The sequence below is a fragment of the Protobothrops mucrosquamatus genome, unplaced genomic scaffold (assembly GCF_001527695.2).
Source record: "Protobothrops mucrosquamatus isolate PMUCROS unplaced genomic scaffold, P.Mucros_1.0 scaffold3382, whole genome shotgun sequence".
NCBI classification, from domain to species: domain Eukaryota; kingdom Metazoa; phylum Chordata; class Lepidosauria; order Squamata; family Viperidae; genus Protobothrops; species Protobothrops mucrosquamatus.
In genome coordinates this window covers 66,952-80,152 of record NW_015389364.1, presented here as the reverse complement: position 1 = coordinate 80,152, position 13,201 = coordinate 66,952, and the positions used below count along the sequence as shown (strand labels likewise).

The following is a 13,201-nucleotide window of genomic DNA, read 5'->3' as shown; positions in this document are numbered from 1 at the left end:
ATTATGGACCTGGCTCAGAACAGAAACTCAACGATTTTAAAGGTTCACTGGGAACATCGACTAATGGAGCCACAGCTGTTGAGGTATGTGTGTTGAAATTCAAAGTGTACAAATATACTTTTTTCTGCATTCCCAAGGTGATCTGATTTTGGAGGTGTTCTCGGAATCATTTATGTTTTAAGAATACCTCATACGTTGTAGGAGGCGCTGTATCTGTGCTAGGCATCGCTAATATATTAGAACAGGCTAGGTAAGGCGGGAAGCTCTTCAACCTTTGATTTTATCTAGCTCCTGCCGAACTTGCGTTACTCCTCTCCGCCTTGATCTTCTCCTCCTTCCGCCTAGTCAGTGTTGCCCCGCCCCTTCCAGGGCGCTTCTTTTCCATCCCTCAATGGCGGTTGGCGCATGCGTATTGCCGGGAGGCGGTCTGGGCTATGGCGGTCGTTTAAAGGTAACCGATTAAGCAGAACTGGGTTTTTGCACCGAATCCCCCCTTTCCCACTCCGCCATGTTGTCAGAATGTGACAAAATTCCACATTAGGAAACGCCTGGAATTTCCCGCGCCTCCCGTAGACGGTTCAGGTCACACATCTGCTAGCCGGCCCCTCAAAATTTTAAGTATTCGAGGAGGGGAATTTTTCTTATGCCCCTGCGCCTTGCAGAACCTATATTTATCCCCCACCTCACCTCCGCTAATACTGCGGGACGTTTCAATCTTGCTTGTAAAAGTAGCCCTTCTTTACCGTAATATTTTTTCCACCTTAATCATTTTATTAATAAAGAGTGGGTAAAAATAACCCCTTCATTTCATCTGTGCTCTCTGGATATGGGGCTACCTTATTCCCAGAAAGGGTCTGGGAAAGGCTGGTAGGCAAACGAGGTACTCTGGAGGGAACCCATTAGCTTCCCATTTCCAGCGTAAAAGACACATCACGTGTTGCAGACGGCTCCTCATGTAGACTGGCAAAGGTAACCTTTTCCACGTTCTTGGGGAAGGTTGCTTCCCAGTGAGGAGGTTCCGCTAGATAGGAGTGTTTGCTTGTTGTTCATTTGCACAGGTCGATTGGAAGCTGGGCTGGTCACCCCACACACTTCCCCTCTTATTCTTGCTGGGAGGGCGAGGAAAGACGTAATCCCCTTCCCCGATTTGTCCCCCTCACCCACATACCCACTGGGCACCGCTGTGTCCGTTAGAAGGAAAGAAACCAAAAGCCACCGTTCACGTGCCTCCTTCCAAAAGAACCGGGTGTGTGTGGGTGAAGCAAACGCGCCCCTCCCCGATTCCTTGCAGAAGAATCTAAGACTGATCTAAGCGGCCCCTCCATTCTGGAGAACCAGCAGGGCCTCCGCTTCGCTTTTCCTACATGAGCAGGGCTGGCACTCCTGTAATCTGGAAAAAGAGGAGCAAGAAAAGCAAAGAGATGGTTCAGTAAAGAGATGGTTCTGGTACTAGCGACAGGGAACAGTGAAGGTTGGTGAGTCGGGAGGACTGGCCGGGAGAAGGTGGCGTAGGAAGAAAGGGAGGCAATGGGTTTTGGTGGGGCGGGTGGCGGCGCCCCCCAAGGCGTCCAGGTGGGAAATTTGGACCGGCAGCGGAGAGGGGGAGGCGGAGGAGCCTGAAGGTGCTGCATCGCCATGAGATCGACCGTCTATAAAGCAACTGCGACAACGACGGGGACGGGCTTACTGGAGCCTAGCCCGAAGGAAGAGGAGGAGCTGCCACCGCATCTTCACCAGCCTCCGCCTCTCCGGCACAACCAGATTCCCGTGGCTGCAGCGGCAACAGGCCCCAAGGCCCGGTCTATCGTTCCGGTAGCCGCGGCTCCCGGAAAACAGGAAGATGGCGACAGTGGCTGCTGTTGGGGTGGCCTAGTGCCCTCGCCGTGCCCGAAAGGCAGTACTCGGCAAGCGGGCGTGGGCGATGCCGCCGGTAGCTCCCGCCCCTCCAAGTACCAGGCAGTGCTACCCGGACATACCGCGGACTCCCACACCGGGCCTGGAGGAGCTCCAGCGTCTGTCTCGCTGCCGCCGCTACCGTCGTCGATTTCCGCTACGGTCGAACCCGGGCAGCCTCCTCCACCCCCAGCAGTGGCAGCGGTGGGTTCTCCGGTTTCATCGGAAGCCAGCGGCAAGTGGAAAAGTGCTAGTAGTAGCAACAACACCGGGAGTGGCGGCGGGAGCAGCCTTCGGAAGAGCCCCATGGGGGCCGGTGGGGGCAACTCCAGCCAGGCGGCCTGCCTCAGGCAGATCATGCTGCTCCAGTTGGACCTTATCGAGCAGCAGCAGCAACAGTTGCAGGCCAAGGAAAAGGAGATCGAAGAACTCAAAGCCGAGAGGGACACAGTGAGTTGGGTGTTGGGAAATGTGGGTTAGAAGGGGTTAATGTTCAAGTTGGTTAATTAAATATTGGTGTGCACTGATTTTCGAAGGGTTAACTTCGGGATCCTGGTGTCAACAGTGGGAGGAGTTAATGTAAAGCATGGCGTCTAATGAAGGGATGCACATGCTTAGAGTGGATGTGTAAAAAGATGAGATAGGGTGTATTGGCACTGATAATACATAAAGGGTAAAGGGATGAGAGTACAGTATATGATTTTGGCACCTATTTCTGGGAATGAGTTCCTGTAGATACAGGGAGAGTTAAGAAAGAAGGATTAAGAATTGAACAGAAATATCCCCCACCAATCAGAATAGTATGCATGAGTAGAAGAGTTGGTAAAGAGATTAGCATAATTGGGGATTGGCTCCTGAAATAGAATCAAATATAGAAACTGTATGCGAGAGATTAACTGTGGCAAGGAAATTAGAGCTTAAAATTTAAAAATGGAGTTCTACTTTCTGTATAAGGATAAGCTACAGTACGACAAGCCCAGCAATACAAGGTGTACCTGAAGTGTTACAGCTTGGTACTTAATTGGACCTGTAATATTGGTATGTGTAAGGTTAAGCAACCCATAGGGTTAATAGCCTAGGATTTAAATCAAGAAGCCTGTTTGATGATTTGGCTATACCTAATAGGTGTGGTTAAGGACACTAGTACAGCCCAGATAGTAATATTTGGGCATGGATTTTGGAAGGATTGCAGCTATCTAGGAGGAGGGTGTGTGGCCCAAGGGCAGGAAGGCATTGGCAACAAATGGGATTAATTTAAAGCAACAGACTGTTCTTTGGGGAAGTATGTGGCACAAGATGAGTTAATTTAAAGGGGACTGTTTGGGACAGCAAAAACAATCATCTGCAGCTTATGCCATGTGGACACCAAGAGGGGAGAGGGCCTTTTAACTTATGTTTTAAAGGAGGATTACAGATGTAGGTTTAGTACTATCTTCCATCTCCTTTCTTCTGATTTCCTTTCATTTTCCAGAAGTACCAGTCTACTTTTTAATTATGAATACTGCAGAAAAAACAGTATGTAACACTCCGATTAAGTATTCATCTACCTTTGCCTGGACCCAACATACCCTATCTTGCCTTCCCCTCATCTTAGTAAATGATGTAAAATTCAGCTGTTCAGAACCTATGAAGTTGCAGCATGAGAGCTGCTGTTAATAAAGAATTCTGCCTTTCCATTCAAAAGCAATGCCTACTGCAAGCATGGGGATGGATAAGAAAGTGGTCCATTACTTTTTTACCTTGTTTCCATAAGAGGTAAAAGGGGTATGGGCTGAAGATTGGGAAGAGAGAATGTGGATCAGCTGCAAATGAAGATTGGTTTATTTTCCTGTTTTTATTTGCAGCCCATCTTGTATTGAAACAACTCTGGGCATCTAGGGAGTATTATCTGAAGCAAACAGTGCATAATGTACATAATGTACAATTCTTAGCTGTAGTCTTGGAAACAACTGTTTGATTACCATTTTAACTTTCCCCCCTCCAACTCTTGTCCCTAAATTGCCAGAAAGGATTTTAATCCTGGCCTGTATGCGTGACACATCTGCAGCCTAAAAATAGCCCCCTCTTCCCAGTTCCTGCAGCTGCTGCACCCATTATTACTAAGGAAATACTTCTTTAGTCATAATCTTCAGGGTCTGTGTTCAAAGTGCATGTGGGGTAGGGAAGTAGAATTAGCATCTGGTTTCAGGAGTAGCAACATATGTATTTAATATTTTACTGCTTGTAGCAGAAAACTGTCCAAACAAAATCTATCAGGCCTGTGCAAAGTTAAGCAATATGAAGGTGTTGGCTGCCATTTTGCAGTCAAGGGTGTTATGATAGCAGACTGAGTAGTTCGCATTCTCTTGTACAGGTTTAAAAAAAGCAAACCATAAACATGCACACCAGGAGGAGCTATAATATATACAGAACAGATAAATGAAAGTTTGTGAGTTAGGTGGATACCAGAACTGCTTGCTTAGTTGATGCTGCATTAGCTAATTGCAGATTTATAAGGTATCTGTACTGATTCTCTTTCTGGTTCTGTGTTCCACCCCTTCTTCCTATGGGGAGGTGCCTCTTTTCAGTTGTACAAATATTGGAATACCTTCATATCACTAGCCTCTCTTACATGTTGTCTACAGTAGTACTGCTTAAAAGAAGCTTTGTGGAAATTGGTTTTAAATTGTACAGTTCTAAGAATTACCATCTGGGTAATTCAATAAATAAGGCCTTGATTGCACTGCCATGACCACAGTCTGCATTTTTTTGACCCCCCCCCCCCATCATGGTTCCTTGACCTCCAACCCCCACAGAAAAGAACTGCTCCTTACTCCCTCCCCCAGCAATATTTTTTGTACATATTGTTTGTGTTATGTGCTCCTGGCTACTTTCCTTCATGACCAGAGGCAAGCTCACCTGACCAATAACCAGCCAAGACACAGTGAAGGCCTTTTGTTTCGTTTATTGCAATAAGCGGGGAGAGAAGCTATCAAAGCTTGGTTCTCTCCAAAGTTCCAACCCAAAATATTTCCTTCTTTATACAATCCTTGTCCCGGCCGCACATCCCTCCTCTTTCCCCATTGGCTGAGGTACTATGAGGTTACACTCTTTCCAACCGCCTCTTACACATTTCCTGATAACATATTAAATCATATTCACATATACAATAATAAGAAGAAAAATTAGACATTTAAATGGTTATTTTAAACTCTGGATATTTATGTCCCCCTTTTAGAACAATAGGTTCTTTCCTATTTTTCAATTCAACATGTCTTTCCTGGCTAGCCATTTCCTCTTACAGCTATATTTTTTATAGTTTGTCTTCTTCCTTTTCCCACTCTAAGACCCAGCTATTTTTGCCTATCTGTTTATCTTACTTCCTTTCTTTATGCTCTCCTTTCCTGGTTCCCAACCATTATAGGTTTTTTTTCTCTACTCAGTAAATTTCCACTGCAGCAAATTCAATTTTAAATTTCTCTTTCAATATTAAATTTTGAAGACCTTTCTTTTACTTCTATCAAATCCACCCATTTTAATTTTTATTACACTGAAAGGTCTTCATTATCATGCTTAGAAAATCTTATAACCATTAACTGTATAATTTCTTCTTTTCCTAAGGCTTTCCTAAAGCTTTTCCTACAGCTTTGGTTAAAGTAGATGCACATAAAGGAATACATTGCAGACATGCACAACACATAAGTCCTATAACTACTTTCCTGATTCCTTTTGCAATATCCATTACTGCTTCATGATTGTCATCTACCTTTAAATCCCACAAACAAATTTTTACCTTTATTTCCCAGGTTGCTCTGTTGTGTTGTCTTCAGTAATATTAGAATTAGAATCCACCCCTCATGATTATTTCACAATATTTCACTCCCACAAATTGGTCCATAATCACAACAATAATAACAGCTACAGCAATCACAGTGACAATAACAAAAGATATACATTTACCACCTAATTCTTACAATTTACAATTCTACGTTTTCAGTTTCTAATGGTATGACTTCTGTCTTAGTTATTCATTTTATTTGTAACAAACCACTTTTACTTCTCTGATGAGTCACCACCAACATCTTTGTTCTTCATCTGGGGTCACCTGAAATTCTAATTGAGATATTCAAAATAGGTAGGGGTTCTGGTCCACTACCCATTCAAGTCCTTTTAAACGTGGCTTTCAGTCCTTGTCCTGGAATAACCATCCAACCTCTTTCAGGTCCAGTCACCACCTTTGCTCGTGTGTAGTGAGTCCAACTCGTCTCAGCCCTCCGGACAGCAGATTTAACATAAGGAACTTCCCTTCTTTGGTTGTAGAAGTTCCTCCTTCCATTTGCAAATCAGCACCCACTGTCCCGGCTGGATCTTATGGACTGGAAATTCCAAAGGAGTTGTTTGCGCCACCAAGCCTTCCTGTCAAAGAGAAGACAGAGACCCCAGTACTTGTTCTACATTTAGCTATTTGTCTCCCCCTTTGGGAGCCTTAACCCTTTATTAACCCTTTTACATATCAAACATCCCTCTGTAGCCCTTTGGGCTATCACATAAATTCCAAGGGTAGCATAGAATTTCAAATACATTTCTACCTATGCTTTAATTCCCCAATGATTCCATATAGTTTTTGGATCACCATTCTTGCAGTACCTTGTGATAACCACAGAATCCCCTTAAGACCATTTTTGTTGTTTGGTAATTATAAATCTACTATAACTTCAATCCTTTTACTATCTATTTTCCTTTCCCCTTCAACTATAATATATCCTAGATATTTTACCTCCTTTTCTACCAATTGGGCTTTATTTGCTAGACACCCTCAATCCTTTCTTCTGCCAAAAAGTTGCTTTCTCATTTCTTTATAATTCCCAGAATAAGATCTTACAAAACTGGGAAGCTACATAAGAATATATTTGCTTCCACAGCTTAAAAGTGTAGGAAAGAAAAGAAAGAAAAAAAATCATTTGTCCTGTGTCAGATAGACTATACTTGTCCACGGAAGCTCTATCAAAAATGGTCACATTTTCCTTTCTTCTCCCCCTTTCACCCTGATTAGATACCATGTTACAAAAATATAACTCAATAAACATTGTAAATAACACATTCAGGATTTTAAAAGGTAAAGCACATAGGCTCACCGATCAGCATTGGGCCAACATTTTCTGGAATGCTTTTTGTCTCAGGCAGATAATATTCAAATCACTCTTGTGGCAGCACATAAAACAGGATAGGTAAGAAGACAAAAGATTGTCTCCCCCTTCCCCCACTCACCAAACCAGACAGAGTAAAAATTTATACAAAACTTTTGCTTGAAACAGCCCTCAGAAGGAAAATTGCCATAACATTTACAGAAGTGGCTTGCCAAAACCTCCCTCCTAGGGCTGAACAAAAATAAGCCAGCCACAAAACACTCAGCCAACCCTCATGGCCAAAGCAGGATTTGAACTCAAATCCAGCCTTGCAGCCTGTAGCTATAACCCTGAAACCAAATTGGTTTTCCATAAAGGTTTCCCTTCCCCTCCTTGGCTCCAAGGAAAAGGAAAACAAATTGAATACACACAGTATGCATCAATTAATCATCTCTTTTGCAGTAGCAAGGAGTCCCAAAGACACAAATTTATCAGATGTTAAATCAGACATGTCAAACACAAGGCCCAGGGGCCGGATGCGGCCCGCGAAGTGGTTTCATGTGGCCTGCGAAGCCACCCTGGAAACAGTGAGGGAACGGCCCCCGCTGCCTTGGCCCTGGCCCAGGCCAGCCGGGAACCAATCTACAATTTTGTGGTGGCCATCTATGCTGAAACGCATTCAGTCTTAGCTCCAAAAGACTGTCTGGAAACAGCGAGGAACCAGCCCCTGCCGCATCGGCCCCGCCCCCTGGGTGCATGCTGGGGAGGTATCACCCTTTGTGAGGAATGAAGAAATGCACCATCACTTGGAAGTGGCCAGCAAATGGCCCTCGCCTACTTCACATATCTGGCTTGATGGGCTCTGGGGGAGGGGTTTCGGCAGGCAGCGGGGCGCTCTCCTCACAGCGCCGAGAGGCTGAGCCAGGTGGCGCGAGACTGATGAGAAGTGCAATGCTGCCTAGCCCCCAGCCTGCCCAGTTTCAGCAGGCAGCAAGGTGCAAAGCTGGCGAGCTTCACACCTCCCGGCTCAACCTCTTGGCACTGTGAGGAGAGCGCCCCGCTGCCTGCCGAAACCGGGCAGGCTGGGGGCTGGGCGGCGTCGCACTTCTTTTCAGATTTGTGCCGCCTGGCTCAGCCTCTCAGCACTGTGAGGAGAGCGCCTTGCTGCCTGCTGAAACCGGGCAGGCTGGGGGCTGGGCGGCATTGCACAGGTAACGTTGACTCTCACACTGCTCATGGCATCCCCTCCCCCAGAGCCCACCAAGCCAGATATGTGAAGTAGGTGAGGGCCATGTGCTGGCCACTTCCAGGTGATGGTGCATTTCTTCATTCCTCACGAAGGGTGACACCTCCCCAGCTGCGTTTCTTGCCTGTTTTTCTCCCTCCTTCATCTCAAATATTTTCCCACCACTCTGTACTTAGGAAGGAAGAAAGGGAAGAAGGAGAGGGAGGGTCTGAGGGAAGTCCTGCCTTAGTCCTGCCCTGCTGCCCTTTCACCATCCCCTTGCCCCCTCCTCCTGGCCTATCCTGGGGGTCTCCCATCCTATTGCTAAGGAAGCTTTGGATACAAAGCCGGGTCTCCTCCCATGGAGATGGAATGGGCCTCCCTCTGACTTTGCCCTCGTACCCATCATGAGCAACCTGGGTAAGGAGAGCAAGCACAGCAGCAGCAGCCTTGAGGAGGAGGTAAGTGCAGCTGGGCGCCCCCTTGGGGAAGTGGGGCTGGGCTTGGTTCCTCGGGTGCTTGAGGGCCAGGCTGGGCATTTGACCTCTGCTGCCCAGGGCTCCGGGCCTGCACCCACCCTGGCCACACCCACCCGGCCCCCCAAGGGCAACCGCAATGCTGATGCGGCCCTCAATGAAATTGAGTTTGACACCCCTGTGTTAAATAAAACATCATAGGTGTCATGTGTCTGATTAACGAAACACTTAAAAGGACTTTCAGGCATATTTTCTCCTAAAAGCATTTATTAAGGTTACAGAGACATCAGTACAGCATGGTGGAAATGCTTAGGTCTGGCTTCTCTTCCGTTACGCATATTGTAAGGTTCGTAAAGGGTGAGGGAATAACATCCCAGTACCAAGTGTAGAAGGTTAGTTGAACCTTCTACACTAAATGAAGGCCAAAGAAAGAGGACCCGATAGGAATACGAGGAGGGAGAAAGGGTCAACGACCAAATTGATATTAAATACCAGACAGTTCTGCATATTGTCAAAGCAAGAATATACAGTATTTGCAGCGTTGACAATAGGATTGTTCCTTTGACAAGAATACATTATAAATACATTATTAAGGATAAATCCAAACTAAAATGCAAAGGAAAATCACTGAAGCATGCCACACATACAAATACAAAATATCAGAGTTGGATGGTACATTAGAGGTCCTCTAGTCCAACCCCTTACTGAAACACTTTCTTATCTCTTACTTTTCCAAGGCAGAAATTCTTGGGTTAAAAAAGTAACAAACTAAACATGTTTAAAAGGATTGCTCAAAAATTTCACCCCCCTTCAGCAGCCCTTCCACCATGGGCTTTAAACCCATTCTTCCTTCCAATGTAATGTTATATACTGTTTCTGGTGAATTACTTCACCAGGGTTCTTTAAAGTGACTTTTAAAGGATCCATGTGTACCCCTCTTCTATTGCCCTCTTGGGCCCATATAAGAGGGTCCACTTTTCCTTGAGCTTCCTCACTCAAGGCCATAATATTTACAAATATTTCTCTTTCATTCCCCATAATAACAAACCCCAATTTACCAATTAAGTACCTCCTGGCCAAATTGCAGCTCCCTTCTACCAAAACATAATCCAGGCCCTTTTGCTACTGTCTGGACCATAGCAAATTTAAATATTGTTGTTTCTACTACATGTCCCCAATTCCCTGATCCTTAATCTTCCCTTTCCCAATTTGCATTCCTGGAGGTATATAGTTCAGGGTAAATCTGGTGGCTCCGGAATCCACCGAATACACCCTTTCCTCCTCCTCCAGGGGTCCAACCTTTAAGGTTTATCAGGGGTTCCTAAACAGCTGGACCAGAAAACAGATTAGTCCCCTGACACCCCTAATCCTCAAAATTCACCAATTTTGCTAGTTCTTCCCCCTCCTTCCTCTTAGGGCACTCATTTTCCCAGTGTCCTTCCTCCTTACAAAAGGCACCTTTATTTATTTAGGGACTGGGGAATTTTTTTCCCCTTAGGGGTTTATATCCCCTGGTGCCAAATGGCTGTCCCCACCCCCAGCCTACACCTCTCCCAAGACCCCTTACTGATTTCCTGATTACTCTTCCCCATCCTCTTTGCTAGCCTGTTTGCACCAATTGAGCCATGATTTTTATCTTATCTTACGTTTATCTAAGGTGACCAACTTTTTTACAATGAGGACACAAATAAATTGAAGAAAAAAATATCGTAAATAAAAGAAACATTTTATTCATTGCAACAATAATTAAAAATAAAATATAGAGTTACACGAACGATGCAAGCACATTCATTATGAATAAATAAAATTAATTATTAAAACAAACAATAACAAGCGAATAAACTTGTAAATAAAATTATACATATTTGGAAGTTATTAAATACATAATGAATTAATAAAACGTGAATTATTGTGCTCACCTGTGTATGATTGAATATTCACTGAGAAAGAAGTGAGTCTAATGCATGTGTGCTGTGTCGTGTTTCGGTAAGAAGTAAACAAAGCCACTTGCGCGCGGCGCACTCTCTCAAAACAATTCTGTGCGGAGCGCATGCGTCTCATAATCGCATCTCGCCGCACTGTACCGAGCCTTGACGAATCGTCATATCAAATACAAATACGTCACATCACACGCAACGGATCGGCTTGGCATCGATCGAATACGGAGATTTACAGATTAGTCATCAAATATTGAAAAGGAGGACATGTAGGAGGACACTTTTCGAGAGAGGACAGAACTTACAAAAGAAGGACTGTCCTCCCTGAAGGAGGACGATTGGTCACCTTAGTTTATCTCTCTCCTCTTCTCTTTGCATATACTTTCAGAGTTTCTCTTACCGGTAATAAATCTTCTATTGTTTTTGTTGTGTTTTCGGTTCGCAAGCAATTGACGAAGACGCATGGTGTAAACAATAGCTCTTTATTCTCCTCCTCCAACTCCAAGCAAAGAGCAAAAGGCTTGCAGGCCTTTTATAGGGTGAGGAACCCAGCTAGTGCTAACCAATAGGAAGGCAGCGTTTTCGCGCCTTGCGCGTGCACACAAGGCTGGCGCTGGTCAGTCTGGTCCCGGGCAGCTTTTACAATCCCCGGGACCATTTGCAACATTTCTGGGCCTGCTGAGTTTCCTCAACAGGCCCAGGACACAACACCCCTCCCCCCTAGATAGAACACACATACAATTCCAATTTCTTACAATAATAATAAAAGAAAAGAAAATAATATTCCACTCCATACAACACCCTTCTATAACTAATAGGGTTGGCTAACCAACCCTCTCTAATGTGGCTTCGCGTGTCTATTTTCCCAACGTAGATTCATCTCCATGACCTAGACTTGTAAGGCCCCTTGTTTTGACAGGAACCTCACATAATTGCCTAGATGCTTAGGAGGGGCCTTAGCCCTTTGTGACCTACGCAAGGTTAGGGAGGGGGCCTGGCTTGTCAGCTCACCTGCTCGGCTAGGCAGACCAGGACTTGTACTTAAGGGTGCCTGGCCTACTGGCCCGTCTGATGGGCTCACTAGACCAGGACTTTTATGCACACGTTTTGCAGGTGACCCCTGGTGAGGCGTACTGGCGAATTTGCCAGAGCTCTTTCCAGGCTCCTGTAGAGCAGCTGGAATTCCCCAACCTTCTGAATTGGCTGAGGATTCCCCAACTACCCTGGATGGCTCCAGGGAACTAAATCCCTCGAGCCCGCGACCAGTCTCGGACGTGACCTGCGTTGCAGGAGTGCCCCAATCGTTCCAGTCCCCAGTGGCTGAAGTGCCAGAGTCAGGAGCCGCCTCTATGGCAGACTCCCCTGCAGGTGAATTCCTGTTTGGAGCTCTTGCGGATACGCAAGACTCCCAATTTGGCGCAATAGCTGAACTGTGAGGATGCCCGTGCTCCACCCCTGGGAAATCCCTAGCGTCCTGCGGTAATTCCCAGGAGCAATGGGGCAGTGTCTCAGGATGTTGACCTGAAGTGCGATCTGGCTCCTGGGCCCCCTCCCCCCCAAGAGCGGAGGCAGGGGTGGAAGCATCATGGGACAACCGCCAGCGCAGTTGATCGATGTGACGCCTCAGGACGCGACCATCTCCCAAGGTCACTTCGTATGAGAGAGGTCCAGAGATCTTACAGATGACAGCAGGGACCCAGAGGTGTCCAGGACCATAGTTTCTAGCCCAGACCGGATCGCCCACCTGAAGTCTCCTAGGTGCCCGTGGCTGTGACACCTGTGAAGCCACCCGGTCAGGGTGCAGTCTATCCAACTTAGTAATGAGGCGGCGACCCCAGCGCAGTTCAGCTGGGCTCTTTCCGGTGGCAGTGCATGGTGTGGTGCGATGTGCAAGAAGGAAATCTGCTAACCTGTGATGCCAGCTGCCGTATGTTAGTCTTTTGAGTGCGTCTTTGGTGGTGCACACCATTCTCTCCGCTTGCCCGTTGGTGGAAGGGTGAAAGGGAGCAGATGTTGCATGCCGGATCAGGTTGGCCTGAAGAAAAGCCTGGAACTCACAAGATGTAAATTGAGGACCATTGTCAGAGACAAGCACATCTGGAAGGCCATGGGTTGCAAAGATTCCTCTTAACACCTGGATGGTCCTGGCAGTAGTAGTGGAGGAGACAGGTACAACCTCTAGCCACTTGGAGTGGCTATCCACAAGGATAAGGAAGAATTGCCCCTGAAAAAGCCCAGCATAATCTAAATGTACCCGTGACCAAGGGGTGTGCGTCTCCTCCCACCTGTGTACTGGGGCCTGAGGCATTTCAGGCCGTGATTGTTGGCACACTTGGCACCCGTGCACCTGAGCTTCGATAGCTTTGTCAAGCCCAGGCCACCAAAGATGGCTGCGCGCAAGCGCTTTCATGCGCACAATTCCGGGATGACCCTCATGCAGTGAGGACAAGATCCTAGACCTCAGTGAGGCAGGAATAACTACTCTACTCCCCCATAATAGGCACCCATTGAAGGTAGACAGTGCGTTTCTCCTTTGCCAGAACCTTTGAAATGTCGCATCTGGAC

The 13,201-nt window shown here is 46.3% G+C and overlaps 1 protein-coding gene across 1 annotated transcript in view; it reads left to right on the top strand.

The window, feature by feature from the left end:
- The first annotated feature begins 1,635 nt into the window (after nt 1–1,635).
- LOC107297560 (male-specific lethal 1 homolog) overlaps nt 1,636–13,201 on the top strand; it is a 59,774-nt gene continuing 48,208 nt past the window's right edge. Inside the window, exon 1 of the mRNA XM_015826920.2 lies at nt 1,636–2,343. Coding sequence (XP_015682406.2) covers nt 1,636–2,343 — 708 coding nt within the window. The remainder of the gene's footprint in view (nt 2,344–13,201) is intronic.